Consider the following 19,396-nt stretch of genomic DNA (forward strand, 5'->3'; position numbering starts at 1 on the left):
TCGTCGTCGTCTACGTGGTGGAATTGACCGTAGCCTTGTAAATAGCTCGTTCCCGACTTTAAAAGGGTTTCAGCAATCTCGACTCTTCGGCGACGATTTATTGTTGCAGACAAGTTAACTGCGAATGGAATAATCCATATATGATGTATGCTGAGCATGGGGTTTTCATGAACACGTAGATTAGGATAGAATAGAATTGTTGAAAAGTTTTTGAAATTATTTTTGAGTCAGTAGATTTGTTGACTTGAATATTCTGCGTTTTATGGACATTTTTTTCATTTTATTGAAGTTTGAAGTACTCGTATTTTTTATTCATAATTTTTTTTCTGGATTTATTGACACAACGACATTTTCTTTACATTCGGGGTGAAATTGTGACAGAAATTAATCTAGTAGTTTTGGTTTTATTGAAAAATTAGATATATATATCACGTTCGTCAATATATCGTGTGACTGTGATAGAGTAAATGAACGTGTCCATTCAGTTTTCATTTCTATAACGAACTTCATGCCTGAAAAAATTACAAGTCGCCGGCCCTGGACTCATGAGTCTCATCTCCGGCCGACCGGTTTGCAAACTCCAAGCTCGCCCTTTTTTTACAGGTTCGAGACTTGGAAATCGATACGTTTTGTCAGTTCGATTGCGAAGCAGTGGAACGTAATTGAGTATTAAATAAGAAGTCAAGGGAAAATGATTTCACTATTAGGTATAGCAAAATTCTAAAACGTAAAAATACTCAAGTTTATGGATGAAAACATTTTTTAATTATTCAAAAATTGAACAAGTAGGTGCTTGTGAAATTCTATGAAATCTCATCAAGTCGAATGAAAATCCGACGAGGTGAGATCACGTGACAAGAATCCTTGTGCAATATCACGAAGTCTTACAGAATATACGAATGGAATTCCGATTACGAAATCCCACGAAGTCTTGAAAATCCAATCAACTCTTTTTTTCAAGTCTCGAACTCCAGCAAATGTGATACGCAATTTCACCCTTAAAACCTCAAAAACTAACATTTTGTCTCACGAGACTCGAAAAAAAAAAAAAAAAAAAAGTAGTCGTTTTTTTTCCGCCACCCTAATATATATATACATCAAGAAAGTAATCTTCAACTCTTTATTAGCAAAGTGACTCTCGCCTTCTGATAAACCTGCAAGTTACAAATTCCAATCTTGATTAACGATGAGATCGCAGACCGTCAGGCCTGGCTGGCAGCGCCGGCTTTAAATTAGGGCCGCCTTAATTGCACCGGGATTGCGCAACGTTTAATTACACGACTCAGATCGCGTCCGGCGAGTTGTTAGCGCATTGCAGCGCATTGCAGCCTGAAAACTGGCGCATCGGAGACGCGCAGTGTCACAAATTACTCGTATCGGCCACGTGTCGAGCCGCAATGTCACGTGACTTTGACACCCACCCGCGCTACAACGGCTTCCGACATTTGCCGCCAGAGAGCGCCACCGACTTGAGTTTAAAAGGATGTTGCAGATTCGACGGACGACGTCACGACGGAATTCGATTCTTTTTCTTATCTAAATCATGATTTGACAATTAGTCATTTTTTTTCCAACGCAATCTACCTATTTTCAATAAAATCATTTTTATCGTTAGATATATATACTCCATTTTTTTTTTTTCTATCCAGCCAATCGATGATCGAGGAATTATTTCAAATTGATAAAAACTCGATTATCGTTTACGGAAGTCGTTTTCTTTTCTTTTCTTTTCTTTTTTTTTTTTTTTTTTTTCGGATTTACAAAATTTTCAGCACGCTTTGCGTTGTTTCAGTTTATTTGAACTAGATCGGCAATACTGAATGATTTTTTTTTTTATTAAAAAAGGAAAAAAATTCAACGTTAAAGATTATATTTTTTGTTCCCCTTTTATATATTTCACACGCGGTTTTACCTACTATTGAGATTTTTCTCTCAATTACCGAAAAGCTAGAAGCCATAATCTCGTGGTTCCAAAGGTTTTGGAAAAGAAGAATAACAAACGAATCGGGATAAAAATAGATATTCTATGTAAACGTTTTTTTCTTACCCCTGTATACACACACACACACACACACACACACATATACATATATACAATGTATATATATATATATATATCTGCAATTTTTCTAAGAAAAATTTCAACTTTCTTTATACATATTTAAATACCTTATCACACAGCCAACTGCATTTACTCGGTATATTAGTTTCTAGTGTTAAAGTTGAAAGAAAAAAGAAAAAGTTGTTAAACAATTCTTTTCTTTATAATATATTTTCTTCTTTTTAATAACGTTTAAATCATCGAGTATGTGATTATCGTATCTGCTTTTCAGGGTCTCATTTGGCTCTAGCAAAGGATCGATGGTCGAGACACTCGTCTATGAGACTCCCGTCCAAGAGGAGCCGGAAAATAACCATTTTCACGAGCACAATGGACGACTACCAATACCGAACGCCTACGGATCGGCGGCTCTTCTCGTCGCCCCTGAAACCGAGTAAGTATAATAATTATAAGGATCATCAATTCGGTGACTGAAGTTTGTTGTCTAGGGTGAAGTCTATCGACGAGATTTTTTAGTGATATGAAGTTTTTATTTCACGTGATTTATTCTTCGACTGTGGACGGAAAAATAATAACGATATAGGTGATAAAATATTATATATGTATATACCTATTATTTTATACTCTTGTGGAATTTTTTCTTGAAAGAAAAATGGAAATCAGAGAATATGGTGGAAAGATATTGTTTCATATAGAATAGCGTGGAATTAGATGGGCACCCCTTTTTGTCCCACTTTTCACGATGACGGATGAAAAATGATGGATCGTTCAGTCAGTCAGTCAGTCAGTCGGTCAAGAGGGAGAAAATCAACGGCTGCGCACATCGCATGCAGCGTGGATATATATATATATATAGGGCATTCCATTACGCCAATCCGTCTGCCATTAAATACCATGAGCAGCAGTGATTTTTTTTCTTTATCTTTTTCTGTTCACTTTTTTTCTTACCCCTTGATTAAACAAGAATTATTGTTTGTTTTTTTTTTGTTTTGCTCAAGTATTCATTTTTTAGGTATCTACAATGGATGGTCGATATACCTGAATCGTGATAATAATTTGTCGATAAATTGATATCGGACACAAGTGATAAGAGAGGCAAGAGAAAAAAGAAAAGAAAAGAAAAGAAACAAACGAAAAATATGACCTACATATTTACTTCTGCAGTAATAATCGTTCATTATCGTATTATTTATATAGATTATAGATTACGTACACGGAAATTCGATTAATCTTTTCTCTTTCTCTTTCTGATGATAAATAAAATTGATCAATTAAACACGCAACTCGGAGGTCCAAGAGCAGAAAAAAAAAAAATGAAAACAAAAAAAAAAAAACATTCAAATGTATATAAGGACTATAATTTACGTTATCGTAGAAAAGGATTACTCCTGCGCAATAAGACGTTTCGCATGCATACTGTGCACTCTAACCAAGGTAATCGCGTATTACAAATTGACTTTATGCACGTAATTACTTGGACGTAAGGTATTAATTACATTGATATGTCTTCATTGACCTTATACAAAATAGATCTCGTCAGTTGGAGTTAAGATTGAATCGCACGTATTTTGCGAAGCAATTATTCCGAGTTGTATTTGTTTGTTTGTTTTTTTTTTTTTTTCTAGGAATCTTCGTATTTATTTACAAATTATAATATACAATTAATAAATTATTTTTTTACGTATATATATCGTTTAATAAAGGTTCAGGATACCTATTTAAGCGCGTAATCGTTTATGCATTTAGGTATATTGAAACGACGTCTTGTGATAAAAAATGATTTATATATTCGATAAATATTAGTTGTTCCACAAGTTTTTCGAACCTGCATCACGAGTGGTAGAACCGGTTTGAAAAATACCAACCTTATCGTACAGCCGCTGCCAATATTCTTTCGTTCGTTGTGCATACATGTATATATACATTATACAAATGATTCACGATTGTAAATAACACGGTTGTATTATTAAACCACGCAAAGCCGACTCGCTTGCCGTCGGAATTACATGCACTCGACAAAATGCCGAAGCATCTTTTTTCATCTATACAATAATTAAGTTCGATTACCCTATAGATTATTTTTTAAGCATTCACTCTTGACCTGATTCGTATACTTTACTTTATTCTTTAATAAAGTATCGCTTGCAAAGAGAGAGAGAGAGAGAGAGAGAAAACTCGGTCATCTTTATCTCTCGGGAGTTTTTTTCATTTCTTCAATTATGTTTTATGTATATTTTTGTCGTTACGTAACGTAACAATCGCATTGTAAAGAGAGGTAATTTATTTTTTCAATATCAGGTGGCGAGAATGAAAAGAAAAAAAAATCTCTTGGTGTAAGGTATACTTATTTATGTAAAGAAAAGTTTTTCAATCAAACACGTATTGGAAAACTAAGAGGAAAAACAAGAACAAGAAGAAGAAGAAGAAGAAGAAGGAGAACGAGTAGCAGGGAATGAGGATTGCGCAACGTCCTCCGGATTCTGTAACACGGAATTCTACAAACTTGTTTATAGTAATTTAATTAAACTTCGATTGTCGGTCCGTATGTGTCTATATATATATATATATATTAAGACTTTCGTTTCAACTAGATCAGCCAACGACATGACTGCGTTCCGAACTTCGACGTAATGTACTTCACCTGCCGACTCTATGAAACTCGTTTAAGGGGACGCTCTGGTCGATTTCGACGTTGACGTATACGATATATTTTTATTTCTGCGTTAAATGAAAGTCTGTTGTAATGTTTTTGTTCAGAATTGAGAATAGAGTTCCTTTATAAACTCATCTGTAATTGACGATTATCGTATTTTTATTCAGAAATTAATGAAGAAAGAAACGAATCAGGCTCCGATTCGATAGCAGAATTTGTTTCTTAAACAATGTAACTTGATTTTTGATAAAAGAAGTGACATAAATTCAATAGCTGAAAAGTGAAAAGCAAAATTTATATCAAAGAAATTTAAATTGTTGAATATTTTTTACCAGATGGTTTGAATTCCATAACATGCTATTGATTTTTATTGATACTCCAAATAATATTCGACCTTTTTTTTTTTGTGATTCTCTGTGATTCTATCCAATTCGTAAGTAACTGAAAATCGTGTGGAACGTGTGGATAAGGTAGAAATCTGTAGAAATCACTCGAAATCAAAGTAAATTAATTGATATCATTCAATATTCGATCAGTAAGTGAACGATTCGTCGAAATTTTGAACATTTGTTCGTTAGACTCGAAAATTTGATTTCCTCAAAGTACAAGCATCTCATCTCTCTTCAGTTTTTACACAAGAAAGGTAGACTAAAAACTAAGCGACACGTATTTTCTTATATCTGCCAATCAGCGATTTAAGGGGATGAAATCACCCTCCAAAGTAAAACACGTCAAGGGATAATTTCGCAGTCTCACCCCCAAGAACAAAACATTGTCAAACCTAATCCAACTGAAAAAGTTTACCTCTAACAAGAAATGAAAAAAGTAATTACCTCAATTTCCAAAAAAAAAAAAAAAAAAAAAAAACAAAAAGAAGATTACCAATCAAATCGCCGTTTGAAACGCCTAACTTTGCCGTGCGGGTTTCACCCCCTTAAATTGCTTAATATATGGCATATAAAAAAAAAAAAATACACGTCGCTTAGTTTTCAGTCTAAAAGAAATCAAAATCAACCTGAAATACCTTGCCTTCTCAGATGGAAGGAAGAAAAAAAAAAAAAAAAAAAAAAAAAAAAACTGCGTCTAAAAATCCGTGAGTTCCATGCAAGGGTAAGGTACATGCATGCAACATAGAAGACCGTAAGGTGGCGCCGCGTGGCCAAATTGCAAAGCATGTATAACACGCAGGCGTGGTGCGACGTTACGAAGCAAAAGAGCCTCAGTCCGACCCTGCAGGTCCGACTTGACGCTGTACGTGGTCGTCGAATTGTGAACCCCGGTTGTCTCTCGGTTCGCTGAAGCAAACGTCGCGCGTTTACTTGGTCTCACGTATACGTATATATATATATGTAAAAAAGAATTATTTGTGCAAAAGAAGAAGAGAAAAAAAAAAAAAAAAAATAGAAAAATAGAAAAAGACGAAGAACCAAAAATAATTAACATTTCCCGGTACAGTCGATTCTCTTCGTTTCACAATTTTACGTATATACATACTATATCTACACTTCTAGTAGCATATATATATATATACGTTATTTACGATTAATCTCGTGTGCTTATATTTTCCCTCCTCTTCTCCCTCCCCCCCCCCCCCCCCCAAGCCTCCTTCCTTCTCCACCCCTCTTCAACCCTCCGACCCTACCCAAAACTTGACTCCGATCCCTCGGTTCCCCCGGTTTTTATTTTTATTCTCTTCTTTATCCCAGCCCAATTAATATCTCTGGGTCAGTGCGAAGAACGACGAATTCATCGACTGAAGAATTCCGTCGTTTGATGTAGAAAGTCTCAAGGTTTCGACTTTGGAGAGATATAAACAAGAAACTAACTGGTCTTCAGTGATTTTGGATTTCCTGTCGGAAGTATTTCAAGTTTTTCGAAACTAGGATTTTAACGACTTTTTCGAGGTATGTGTGTGATATTATTATCAAGTATAATCGATTCTTTGAATGAAAACTAAGAGATTGTTATTTGTATTATTATTGCAACAGCAATGGCAAAGAATATCTCGATTATTTTCAATTATCATTTCCACTTTCTCCTACGTGAGTGAGTTATTATGCATTCAGGGCTGTAAGTCGCGTTTCCGGTGTTCTATATTCTGATTGTTTATAATCCATAAGGTAGTGTTGGTACAATTTGTATCCTGTGCATTGGAATTACACGCTTTGCCTTCTCACTCTTTTATACATCGCTGGATTTGAGATATGAATTTTATGTATGTCACTTCCGGGCAAAAGAATTAAGTGGGTTTTAGCTTGAGGGGTTGACGCGAGATCCCAGCCGCCCTTTGTCGGAAATCTTATTTCGAATTTTGTGTCTTTATATCTATGGACGTGGAATTAGAACTTACAAAAAATAAGCCTAAGCAATTCATGAATTAGATTGCGTTTTTCAATTTTTTCCGGATAATTGGAGTATCTGGGATTAATTTTTTTTACACGGCAATTCGTAGAGGGGCAGAAAAAATCCGTGGGTTCAAAAGCAACGGTGGTAACCGTGATACTAAAACGCGTGAAATATCACTGCAAGGTTGCCATGGATACCCGCCATCTTGACACACAATTCGGTCACCCCTTCATTGTCTCCCTTCTTCCCTAGTTTCCCGTTTCTCCCGACTCTCGTTCCTACTACAAGGCGGAAAAGGAAGCTTCTTGCTTACGACGAATCGTATTTTGGCTTAAAATGAATATCGGGTGCAGATCATATTAGTCAAATCAATATAAATATTGTCTACGTCCAATCAGTTTTTACTCTGACGTTTCACCTGTTGGTCAGATTTTCAAGGAAGAAAAGTATTTTTCAGAATTGATCGTGGGAATTTAGTCTTCTGGATTTATTGTTTCGTAACTCTAGCCACAAGGACTAAGGAATTTTATAAGCTTATTCTTATTTTGAAATTCTGGCAACGTTAGACTGGTTTTCATTCGAACGATGGATGCGAATTCGAAGAAATTAAAACTCATTCAGGAATCTAGTAACTTACTCATATTTTATACTCACTCGTTGTATAAACGTTTGTCCGTCGATCAATCGATACTGAAAGATTCGACTTCTCTTCTCTTTACTCTGTGGCCTTAACTTTATGTTTTTTCACGGAAATTGCGATAACTTTTATGCCACTTCAGGTGTATTGTATTCCTCATGTGTATCCTCTACACACAATATTAATGGTCTTCTCGGCAACCAAGCGATATCGAACGCTTTCAAAAGGGCGTTACTTATACAGTATATATAGTATATATACACCTGGGGTGTGTAAGTTGGATGCATTATGCATGAAAAAAAAGGAGAACAGTTCTTACAACGATTCTTCCGCCTAATTAATAATTGGCAATTTACGTTACGCCCACGAAACAACAATCGCAACATTACATCCGTTGTTCAAAATGTACATACATATGATAAATTTGAATGTCGTGTAAACGACCGTCTCCGGCAAACGTTTAATCATGAATGAAATTTTTATTTTTTAAAAACAAAATTGATAACGATCCAACATTTTGATCTCATATATATATCGATGGCACGTTGTCCGAGTTATTTAGAGCTTGGCCAAATATAAATATCTGTAAGAAAAATTTTACGACTAGTGCTAATAGCTGAGTGACGAATAATACCGTGAACATAGTCCTCAGCCTTTGCCTCAATGTCCATTCATCAGATTTTAATCGATCTAAAATTTCCAAAACTTTTCACAATTTTTTCGTACCTAATGTGGATCACTCGATAAATCCCAGAAAATCAGCAATAACAATGACTAACGATCCATGAATTTTAATCCTGTGTGGTTTCCTGTATCTTCGGGTCACCGTTTACACCGTCAGGTATAACGATCGTACAACTATATATATATACAAAGTACAGTTAAAATTGGAAGAGCGGGTGCGAAATACGTTTTTAAGAAGGGAAGGTTCGTGCCGCTCTTGAAAGATCGTCGACCGTCGTCGACCCATTGTTGAGAAAATGTCACAAATCCCCATCCTCCCCCCCTTCTTCCGGACTCAAAGATGAGAAAACTGGGGAACTAGGCTGACGTTGCACGCCCTTTAAAAGGGTAGAAAAATTTATGCAATATAAAACTTTAGGAGAGTCTATATGCATTACATTATGTACCATTGATGGTCTAAAGAAGGAATCAGCAATAAAATTGTCGAGATGATGGGAGTCCGCCGATCGATATTAGATTTCACCATGGACTTTCTAATCTTCGGCCCTTATGTAGGTGGCTACCTACTAGAAATTGGGAACGAGGATGGGCTTACGATTAGTGTATAGTATTTCCCTTGGTCTGCACGGTTTTAATGACGCCGCAACGGCCTGCGGGCCGTTTTCCATTTACCGCGATGACGGCATTCACGCTTTTGGATCCGCACGTCGTTTTCTATATGCATATATAGTAGTTAAATATGTGTTGTGTGTATATATACATGTACAATGTATACACCTACCTGCCTTATGCTCGTGGACCTTGAGTCGTTGCGTCACTATTCACATTCGTCAAACGTTTATATGGATGTACAGATGTGAACGTTAGAGAAATAGATGGATAGATAGACAGATATTTTTATGTCTATCTATAACAATATTAGACAAAAAGAAAATTACTCCGTAACTAATAGAGAAGAGTAAGGATTTAAACTTGAATATCTAGCCTAGAGGATGAATTCTTTACGATGCCAAACACTCTAAAGCTGATCGAATATTGGACGTTCTAATCTGCATCAAACTTCATTGTTGATCACAATCGCTCTGGGGGGAAAAAATATCTAACAAGTATTTATTGGTCGTTCAATCTGACGCGCGCGTCGAAACTTTCGAAGCCGTTTAGTTTTATCAGAGGTTATTTTTGACCTGACTGATGCTGCAGAATCGACCGCCGGCATGATTAATATTATACCCGTGTTATATATACATTATATTATCGTATACCGTACTCCTATACCATCAGAGATTTAGATTACACCATAGACTCGCTTTATTTATTAGGAATAACTCCTGCTCGTGAGTGAACGATTCCATACCCACAACCTATTTCTCAAACCATCCAGCGATGTGAAGGAATGAATAAACTGATCATGTGATCATTATTTTTTATTATACTAACTATATTTCATTTGACTAAACCTTGAAGTACTACTAAATCATTCCCAATGATGATTGGTTGATTTGTCGAATCGATGATAACCATCATCCATACGACTGACATCCATTGGTCCCCTTTTCCGTTGCTCAGAGAGTGTAACTTAAGGTACTTTTATGACATCTATTGTTATCGAAGTCGCCTGCTGCGCGAACGGCTGTTGCTGGCTTATGTATGTATAGCAGTGAGAAACGAACCTCTGGCAAAGCGAGCCACCTCCAAGCAAGCAAATATATATACACACACGTAGGTACCTACACGTGTACGTGTGCAGTATAAAATACACGCAGAGCTGTGAGGAAGGAGAGAGTATCGCACCATCATGCAAACCGCTCCGACGATGGTTTTTTGGACTACCTACGGTCACAAAACCCGTCTTCCTCTTTCCCCTTCGCTCGATGGATGGATGGAGAGCGGCCGAGGCCACGACGGGGTTCGAGTCATGCCTCTGTTCACAGCTTCTCCTTGCCCCGTCGGAATCACGAATGGAAAGGAGAGATGCAATGCACTGGCCAGAGAAAAGAAGAGACTAGAGGAGAGGAGAGGAGAGAAGAGGAGAGGACGGTGCTGTACGGTTAACCAACGCCGCCATGCCGCCTTCTCGTCTTCCCATCCAATGATCCATCCACCACAGTCGAGATACTGCTGCGGTGTCACACTTGGGTAGAGACTTCTCACACCTCTCGACGAGTAACCCTTCACTCAGTAGGGCGACTTATCGTGAGCTGCTTTTCGCGTATTGAGAGCATCCAGTCGAATACCCAATGTCATATCGTATCCGCCAGAGATAGACTGCAAGGAGCGACAAGAGTCCTGGTCTTCTTCTTCTTCTTCTTCTTCTTCTTGGTATTCTCAGGTGGCGTAAGGAGTTGACTTCTCCGTTTTCCATTCTCCATTCCATGCACGACAGAGGCAGATATCACACCTGCAGATGTTCGCTGTGTGTCCACAGCTGACTTCCGGTTTTACTACGTCTAGTTGTATGTACCTGCATGTGATTACCAGGTGTTGTTACATCATCGGAACCTGATTAGTCGGTTTGACGGAACCTGTAACAACCAACGAAAGTCTGTCCGCCACCATTGACTGACAGTGCCTTTAACGTTATAAAGCACGTGTGCAAGGACAATGTGGACAAGGATAATTGCATGTCAGCACCTCAGGCATTCCCCTGAGCTTATACGATGGCCTAGACACGCCCTGGGTAACTCAAGGTCGTATCTCTTTCTCGATGGGTATGCAGGTATGCAGACGTTATACCTCGCGTTTACATGCGTCTCTGTATTTCCAGTGTCTTTAGGGACTTGTTTGAAAATTGTTGGATAGGTGTTTGGGAAAGAATCGAAGATCAGGATGGGGAAAAATACGTATTCATATCTCTTTTTTCACAGCATATGTAAGACAATGAACGGTTCTTTAAACCGAGCTCAATTCAAGTCTAATGATAGTTCGGATATTATGACGGTGAAAGAGAGACCGTCTAGAAATTTCTAAACATTTAACACCTCATCTTCAAGGATAATTTATTCACAGAATTCCATCGGCACTTTCGGTACTGGTAAATTTTTAAGGTATAATTCCCAGATATTTTTTCAGCATGGCGAATGTATCGGTGGATTCTACTTGATAACGGTTCTCAACGCTGAATTTCCGACTATCATGGTTAAGAGTTTGACGGAGAGGGAGAATATCTTGTCGGCTATCTTTCAAGGTGGTGTAATTGAATTTCCTCGCCAATCTAGCCTAGCTGTGCTCGTAATCGTCGCTGCTGGCAACCGAGGCTTTCCCCTTGCCTTGCCTCTCATCTCTACGCTTTCGTTACTCCGGTGCAACTGGAGTACATATAATTGTAAATGTACATAAATGCATTAGAAGAAGTGCAGAAGAAGAAGCTAAGCGTCGAACGGATGAGAGGAGGAATTGAGCACTTGATCTCAATTTCGGCTCATTAGAAGCGAAATTCCGCAGACGGTTGGACGGTTATCTCTTTTAATGCTCCAAGGCCTGATTACGCTGGGCTCGCTCCTTATCGTCGCTCTGCACATTAAACGGCGTCAATGGTCTTTGAAATTCGTTAACTGGCACTCGAATCTTCGACTCATCGACGACGAATGGACGGCGGAGAAGAGAAGAGAAGAGAAGAGAAGAGAAGAGAAGAGAAGAGAAGTAAGGAACGGAAAGAGGAAGAAGACGATCTCCGAGTATGTCGCAGAGGAGCTGGAATGATGTAATCTAAATTGCAGCAATTGAGCACTGCTCATAACCCGCTTCGTCTGTCATGTCGTCTCGTTTAATGCTTCGCGTGGGTGTTGACAGTGTCGCTCAATCGACGAACTCGATGATGCCGGAATCCAAATTCCCAACTCCGTCATCTTCCGGGTGTTAATTTATAGCGGCGATGACGAAGTCAGACTGGAAAGAGATTACCTCGTAGGCTTGGGGCCCTTTTCTTCATAATTTAAACGTCACGCTGTGTTATTCGTTTAATTCATCTCGTACGTAGATATTATACTTGTGATAGCGAAGAGCAGTGACTGTGAGGAGGAATCCGTGACTCAGAGAATCGCTTACGGTTAAAAAAATTCTTTAATTATTCACTGTCTCTTCCGCAGAAGACAGGCAAATTCAGATTTATGAGCTTAAGTGGACGTACGTATGTACGTGAAGCTTGTTACAAACTTTTCATACCTGATAAAAACTTATATTCTGATTATAACCTGATTCCTCAGAATTTTCTGAGCGCCTTTTTGTCTTCCCTTGAATTAAACTTTGGACTTCATTTACCTTTTCCTGTACGTACGTACTTATATCATGAACACTGGAGTTTTGACCGGGCAATTTAATTCTCATTGCCAACAGCCTAGTCGTTACAGCTCAAAGTCAAACGATGTCTCGTCTTTAGGATCACTATATACGATTCACCGTAACCGAAGTGTCTGAAAAGCTTTGGATAGTTGCCAGCGGTGTTCACGCGTTCTATGAACAAGCGCAGTACAAATATTCAAGTACGAAGAAACAAAGAACTCGGGGAGACTTGGTTGTAGCTCGTTACTGACAGTCATAAAATCGTATAACTACTCCGCAGAGTTCTTCACTGTTACTCGTTGTACTTTGACGATGGAACCATATGCGTTTGACCGTTCGTTACCCCGACTTACAATTAACTTGTGATATCCGCAAATGAAACCTTCCCGATAAGCTAAAGTCAAAATCATATACGTGGTCCAGATGATCTTGAAGTTCACACAACACTAATTGTTTTCGTGTGAGTCACGTCTCTGAATGATGTTCAAAGAGTTTAATTGAACGTGTTCCTTCCATTAGTATTCCGCATATTACACACTAAAGAGTACTTGACGTTCTCAATCGCACGAGCGGAGTAAACTTCCGAGCAAGTAAAGGCTCGAGATTGTTATCGCTTGGTATTAACTGTGATTCATAGAACGTCTACGATTACGACTCCAAACGTTGTTTAGCCATAAGTCTGCTTCGACCCAAGTTCGACATAACGATGTGCTATGATAATAGAATGAATTTGCGAGACCTGCTTGGAGTGAACCGACATGGATACCTACATATTATCTCCGTGCGACAGTCCGCCATCGGTTTTCCCTCTCCTGTGCGGGCTCTACTGACCGTATAACCGGAGAAAATAAGGGCAGGTTGGCGCCGAGATGACGAGATCGATGCGGCGAAGTACCCCAACCCCAACCGCAAACCAGATCCAGCGACATCAAGTATGCGACGCGTGCTCTATAATGCATTCAAGTTGTTTCTTTCTCCCTCCTCTGTATACGTGAGACCCGCTAAATGGTCTCACCTTTCCTGCAATTCAGATAAGAAAGCTGCCGGCCATGATTGAACAAAGACGTTTTTTGTGTCCAGCAGCAATGCGCCGTTGTTTAAGGTTAAGGCTTATAAAGACTCGTTGTACACCTCGAAAACGCGGCGATGCAAAAATCCTAGACCGTTTAAGCGATCAGAGTGAAACTTGGGCAGTTAATGCCTTATTTTGGCAAAAAGTGGAGCGTATTTTTACTTTTTCAAAATTTGGAAAAAAATTTTACAGATTGGTTACCACTCACAGAAATTGGCCAAATTTTCACAGTTGCACTGAATGGATCAAACTATACGGTATGATGCCACTCGGTGGTGATGAAATACACATTTTGAGCCCTGTCCCATGAGATTTGATGGTGAAATGACGAAATGGCAGCTGATCTGGTTTTCGCTTACGAAGTACACCGAAATCTTATTTTGGCGACATTTGTTACCGACATTACGCACATGCCGATAATGTATGCGTGTAATGTCGGTAAGAAATTACCGACAAATGTCACCAAAATGAGATTTCGATGTTCTTTGTAATCGAAAACCAGATCAGCTGCCATTTCGTCACTTCACAATCAAATCTCATGGGACTGGGCTCAAAATGTGTGTTTTATCGCCGCCGAGTGGCATCATACCGGATAGTTAGATCCATTCAGTGCAACTGTGAAAATTTGGCCAATTTCTGTGGGTGGTAACCAATCTGTAAAATTTTTTTCCAAATTTTAAAAAAGTAAAAAGTCGCTCCACTTTTTGCCAAAATAAGCCATTAATTGCCCAAGTCTCACTCTGATCGCTTGAGCGGTATAGGAGTTTTACATCCCCGCGTTTTCGAGGTGTACAACGGGTCTTTATAACCACCTTAAAACTTCTTTTTTTCTTCTTGCCGTTTTCATCACTACTCACCACTCGTTATCGCTACGCGTATCACTTATTATTGCTACAGCGCAAATACTTATAGGTATATCTACTTGATTTGCGGAATCTAATGTGTAGTGATGTCACTTGCTCACTCACCGAGACTCCTTCTTAGATATACATTAAAACGTCGATGTTCTCATCAATGCGCGTGCATAACATGATACGGCCAAAGATCGGCCATCTTTGTATATTTGTGTATAACCTATTCTTTCTTACATTAACGTATGCATTTGATGCTGTATGCTATGTTTCAGCGAGGGTCGAGAACGAGTCAGGGTATCACTTCTTGAACCGACGCCTTGCCCGTCGACACCGGGCGTCCTTTTGCTCGAACCAACGTCGGACCTCGACGACCACCTTCACACACATCTCACGATGGCCACCAGTCCAGTCGAACTTCTTACCACCCATACGGAGCACACAACGCCCACTTATCACACGCAAATCAGGTACGAATCATAAATCGACCATTTTGACAAGAGTCCTTTAACCTAACCTCGATGAGTTCCTCGAGTTTCAGACAATGAGAACGTTCAAAACTAGCATATTTGGGGTACGTTTTAACCACGTTTTACCACGTAATTTGAAATCTTCTCAACATTTCTGTGTTGTGATATTTTTGTTCATTAGGTATAGCCGGTAATGAACATTTGCTCCTAATAGATAACCTCTGATAAGATGGCTCAGCCACGTAACAGCAATCGAAGATACTCTGCCGAGTGTTTCGATTCGCCGTTTTTTCAGTCTTCCGATTTTTCGACCACCGTTTCACGCCTTTTTATTATATACACGCAAACGTAATTCATCGTTGCGGTTTCAACGGTACCAACGACTTTATCGTCACGGAGGAAGTCTCCGTCTGACCTAGTCGATTCTAGCAAAACTGCCAATCTTTGGCCTTCACAGCATAGCTCTGTGGTCGTTGTAACGGTTTTCTGCCGCCCTTATCGCATCCGCAACTCGTCTACTTATCGGCGTAACTACTGCGGCGTATCGCGACTTTACAGAGGTATATATGTATGTATGTACAGGTGGTGATAGAAATAACGCCGCTGCAACCGTTACGTGTTTTATTAGTTAGGTATACGTGGAATTTTTAATGGGGAAAAAGATTGATCGAACAAATGAAATTTCGATCAAGATTTATGTAATCCTGTAAATGAATCTTGTGATTAAACGTTTTTTTTTTTTTTTTTTTTTTATCAAAGATATTCGTATATCGGGTTTAAAATTTAAATCGATTGTCAGTTATTTCCGACTATGTTTGAAAAAAAAAACATGTTGCGTAGGTATATAGATTAACTTGACGAGGGATTTTTTTTTTAATGGCGTGTCAGGAAGAGAACCAGAATAGCGTAATTTTTAAGAATCAAGAACCGTTGAAAGCTCCTACTTTGTGTGTAAATATGTACATACATACATATAATAATAGCGAAGAAGAGAAAAGTGTACAATCGGAAATGGCGTATTATAGTTTCCGGTTATCCTCGCCTTTACGCAATATAATGTATATATATATATGGGACACCCGGCGCATGCGTTTGCGATTAGTTATATCGTTGGACCGCAACATAAACCGAGAAATGTATCCTATATCGGAAAAAAATAAATTGCGGTCGTATATGTATAATGCTCGAGAGGTATAGACTTATCTACTGCACCTACACCTTTATAAAACGCGAGTTTCTCGCATTACGGTTAAATGTCAAATGATATCACACACTCTACATCCACGACTTGATATTATACTGAGATTATATGGAAGAAAAGAAGAGCGAAATGACATGTAGGTACCGAGAGAAAGTTTGTGCGATTTGCGTAAAATATCCGTATCCGTATAAATAATACATGAATAAGTTGAGTGTAACGGTTATTGAATTTGTCACAATTATTGATGTTTTTTTTTCTATTTTTTGGTTGTATCTCTTTGATATTTACTCCTAAAATTATCCAAAGAAAAGATTTTCAGTGTCTTAAAAAATTTACCATTTTTGCTGTAAATTTGTTATTTTTTTTTTTTAAATAAAAGGGTCAATAATTGGCTTTAAAATATGTCAATCATTGATACATTTACTTTAGTAGAAATGAGCTTATGTTTAGAAACAATATGTCGAAACACTCGCGATGCCAGGGCGCGAAGGGGGAACCAAATCCTCGGGATCGATGCAGCAGCACCCCTTGCCGTGTACCATGGGACGCTTTTAGGTGCGAGGGCGCCAGGCGGACGAACTTCAGTAGCACAGTAGTGGTAGCACCTCCATGCGAAGGTTGTGCACCACCTGCAGTTGCAGTCGTGCAGTGATACTTACTGCAACGGTAAAACGACGAGCCGCAACGCGTTCTCTGAAGTTTGTTAAAATTCATTTTAAAGGATACCGAATGACTTGGATTATTTACACGATTTCTTATTGACTTCAGTAGCGTTGATACAGTATCTCATACGTACCAGTTTTTGACGACTAGGACTGAATTATGCAGGCGTTAAGAAAGAAGTGTTTCTCATACCGTTAAGCTCTGAAGAAACTGTCAGGCAAAGATATATATTTCGTTTCGTATATTGTGAATTGTGTTCATCTCGTTTGCTGTTACGATTTAAAATATTGTATACTTAAATATATCTATACTCGAAATGCGGTTGAGATGAAAGGATGTATTTCACGGGCTGATGAACACTTAGAAATTATCTGGCATTGACAAGAGTTCGACTAGTACCTACAGAAAGAGATGAAATGAGATACGGAGGAGAGAATTTTTCACGGTTATGGACCGTGAAGCCTGAAACTATATGACGTTCGTCACGAAGTCTTCGTCTCAACTGGCAAACGTTTGTCAAAGTTTCAGCTATTCATTGTTTCCTGTTACTGCTGCTGCTGTTGTTGTTGTTGTTATTGTTAGTAATAGTAGCGTCAACCACCAATACCTTGCATAAATTCACGCGGTGACCAAATTTCGTCCGTGCGACATAAACAAGCCGAATAGCAAATTACTCACCGGTTTCTTGGCTCAGGTCACATGACCGACATGACTACCTTTTCATACAATTTGATCGCGATAGAAAGAGATAGTTGATCAGTAACTGAACCGCAAAGTTTTTCTTCATGCAGTGCATGAACTGCATCTTCGATACCTATACACATAACTCACGTATTTCGACCCAGTGAGTTAAAATCCTAGAAGACACTCTTGGGAAACTTAAGGTGACACTGAATTGTGGCTTCGATACAAGATGAGTTCAAACACGCGTTGTTGGGTCTTAACTTCTAGTATTTATCCGATCACAAGTCCAGCACCGCATGTATGGAATTCCTTTTTTTCATCTCCGATTAAACGAGGTAGGCGAAAAACACCGATTGGCGTGGGCGAGTGTCGGTTGGTACCTAGAAAGAACTGCGCTGTTGGACTATGGGGCTAATTCGGTACCCCGTCGATCGAGCACCGCGTGAAATGCAGTCAATCTCTGATCTGATGAACTAGATTCACCGAATCGAACGTGCCTTTGGTGCTGCTTCAACCTCGATTGGATTTAACTTACTTACTTACACCGCGTTGTCTCTGATTGACTATTCATGCCGTGTGATGACCTAATTGATCCGAAGTACTTGTGTTACCGACGGGTAACGATGTCGAGTTATCGATGCTGCTGCTGCTGCTGTTGCGATGAGCCACGTTCCGAACCTCGATTAATACTACGCTTGGATTGGTACTAAATATATATATATACACAAACCGACTACATGTCGTTTTGTAACTTCGCCAAAGTCAACAACGGTGATGAGAATTTGTTTATAATGCTTTCGACCTCGTCTTTTTACGATAATATTTTTATTTCAATTTTATTCTCGACTTGCCGTCGCGCTTCGTCTCGATTCCCTTTACTTTACTTTACTTTACTTTACTTTTAACTTTCCGGCGCCACAGCGACAGCTCCAGCTGATTATCCCGGAAGCGAAGAGCCCCGGTGATGATAATTATACGATGGCAAGGTCGGCCTCGCGGCCTGTGTCAACATCCGCACCCAGCGGTTGCGTAACCATCAACGACCCAACGACGTCGGGGACAACGGAAAACACCATCGAAATCGCCACTCACCCCGTCAATCTTCTTTCCATGAATTTCCTTTCTGTCTTTCTGTCTGCTGCAGGCCAATTATCCTGACGTAATAACGATAACAATAAGACGAATTCCGGATTATGAAACTCCGGAACCCAAATGTGCATCGGTAACAATCAGAAATGGCTACAGTCGCCTCTTATCAGGAACGCCCTACCATCTGCAGGGAATCAATAGTCTCTAACTATTTCGGAGTAGTCGACGTTGTCCGGTGAATTCATAGACTCCAATGCGTATCCTTTTTTAGTCCTTGATTGGCGTTCTTTCTTGCTCTTGAATAATCGAATAAAAATGGTGTACAAGCCGTGATTATTATCACTGAATGAAAGTGAGGTTGAAGTTAGAAAACATCTTCAGGATACTCTGAAATTTAGGAACTTCTTGAAGTCATTTCAAATGTCATCAAAAATATTGAAACTTTTCTTTAATGTTTCGTTATGTTGAGGTTACCAACGTATTGACCTTGAAGAATGAAGAGCTTCCAAGCATGTATGACATCCGTTACCAATTTTGCAATAGTTTGTAAACAAGTATAAACGCGGCGATGAGTTAACTAACAAAAAGCCGAATCATACCCTGCCCACCACTTATACATACATACTGTATACTCTATACTGTATACTGTATACCCAATGTACTATATTCGCGTGAGTCATTTTCCAGCCAGTCGCGTATATAACCA

The 19,396-nt window shown here is 39.0% G+C and overlaps 1 protein-coding gene across 3 annotated transcripts in view; it reads left to right on the forward strand.

Annotated features, from left to right (window-relative positions):
- LOC124404420 overlaps window positions 1-19,396 on the forward strand; it is a 46,078-nt gene that overhangs the window by 21,468 nt on the left and 5,214 nt on the right. For all 3 annotated transcript variants that reach the window (XM_046878526.1, XM_046878524.1, XM_046878525.1), the window contains exons 3-4: window positions 2,334-2,495; window positions 14,859-15,053. In XM_046878526.1, coding sequence (XP_046734482.1) covers window positions 2,334-2,495; window positions 14,859-15,053 — 357 coding nt within the window. The remainder of the gene's footprint in view (window positions 1-2,333; window positions 2,496-14,858; window positions 15,054-19,396) is intronic.

The sequence above is a fragment of the Diprion similis genome, chromosome 3 (genome assembly GCF_021155765.1).
Source record: "Diprion similis isolate iyDipSimi1 chromosome 3, iyDipSimi1.1, whole genome shotgun sequence".
Taxonomy (NCBI): Eukaryota; Metazoa; Arthropoda; class Insecta; order Hymenoptera; family Diprionidae; genus Diprion; species Diprion similis.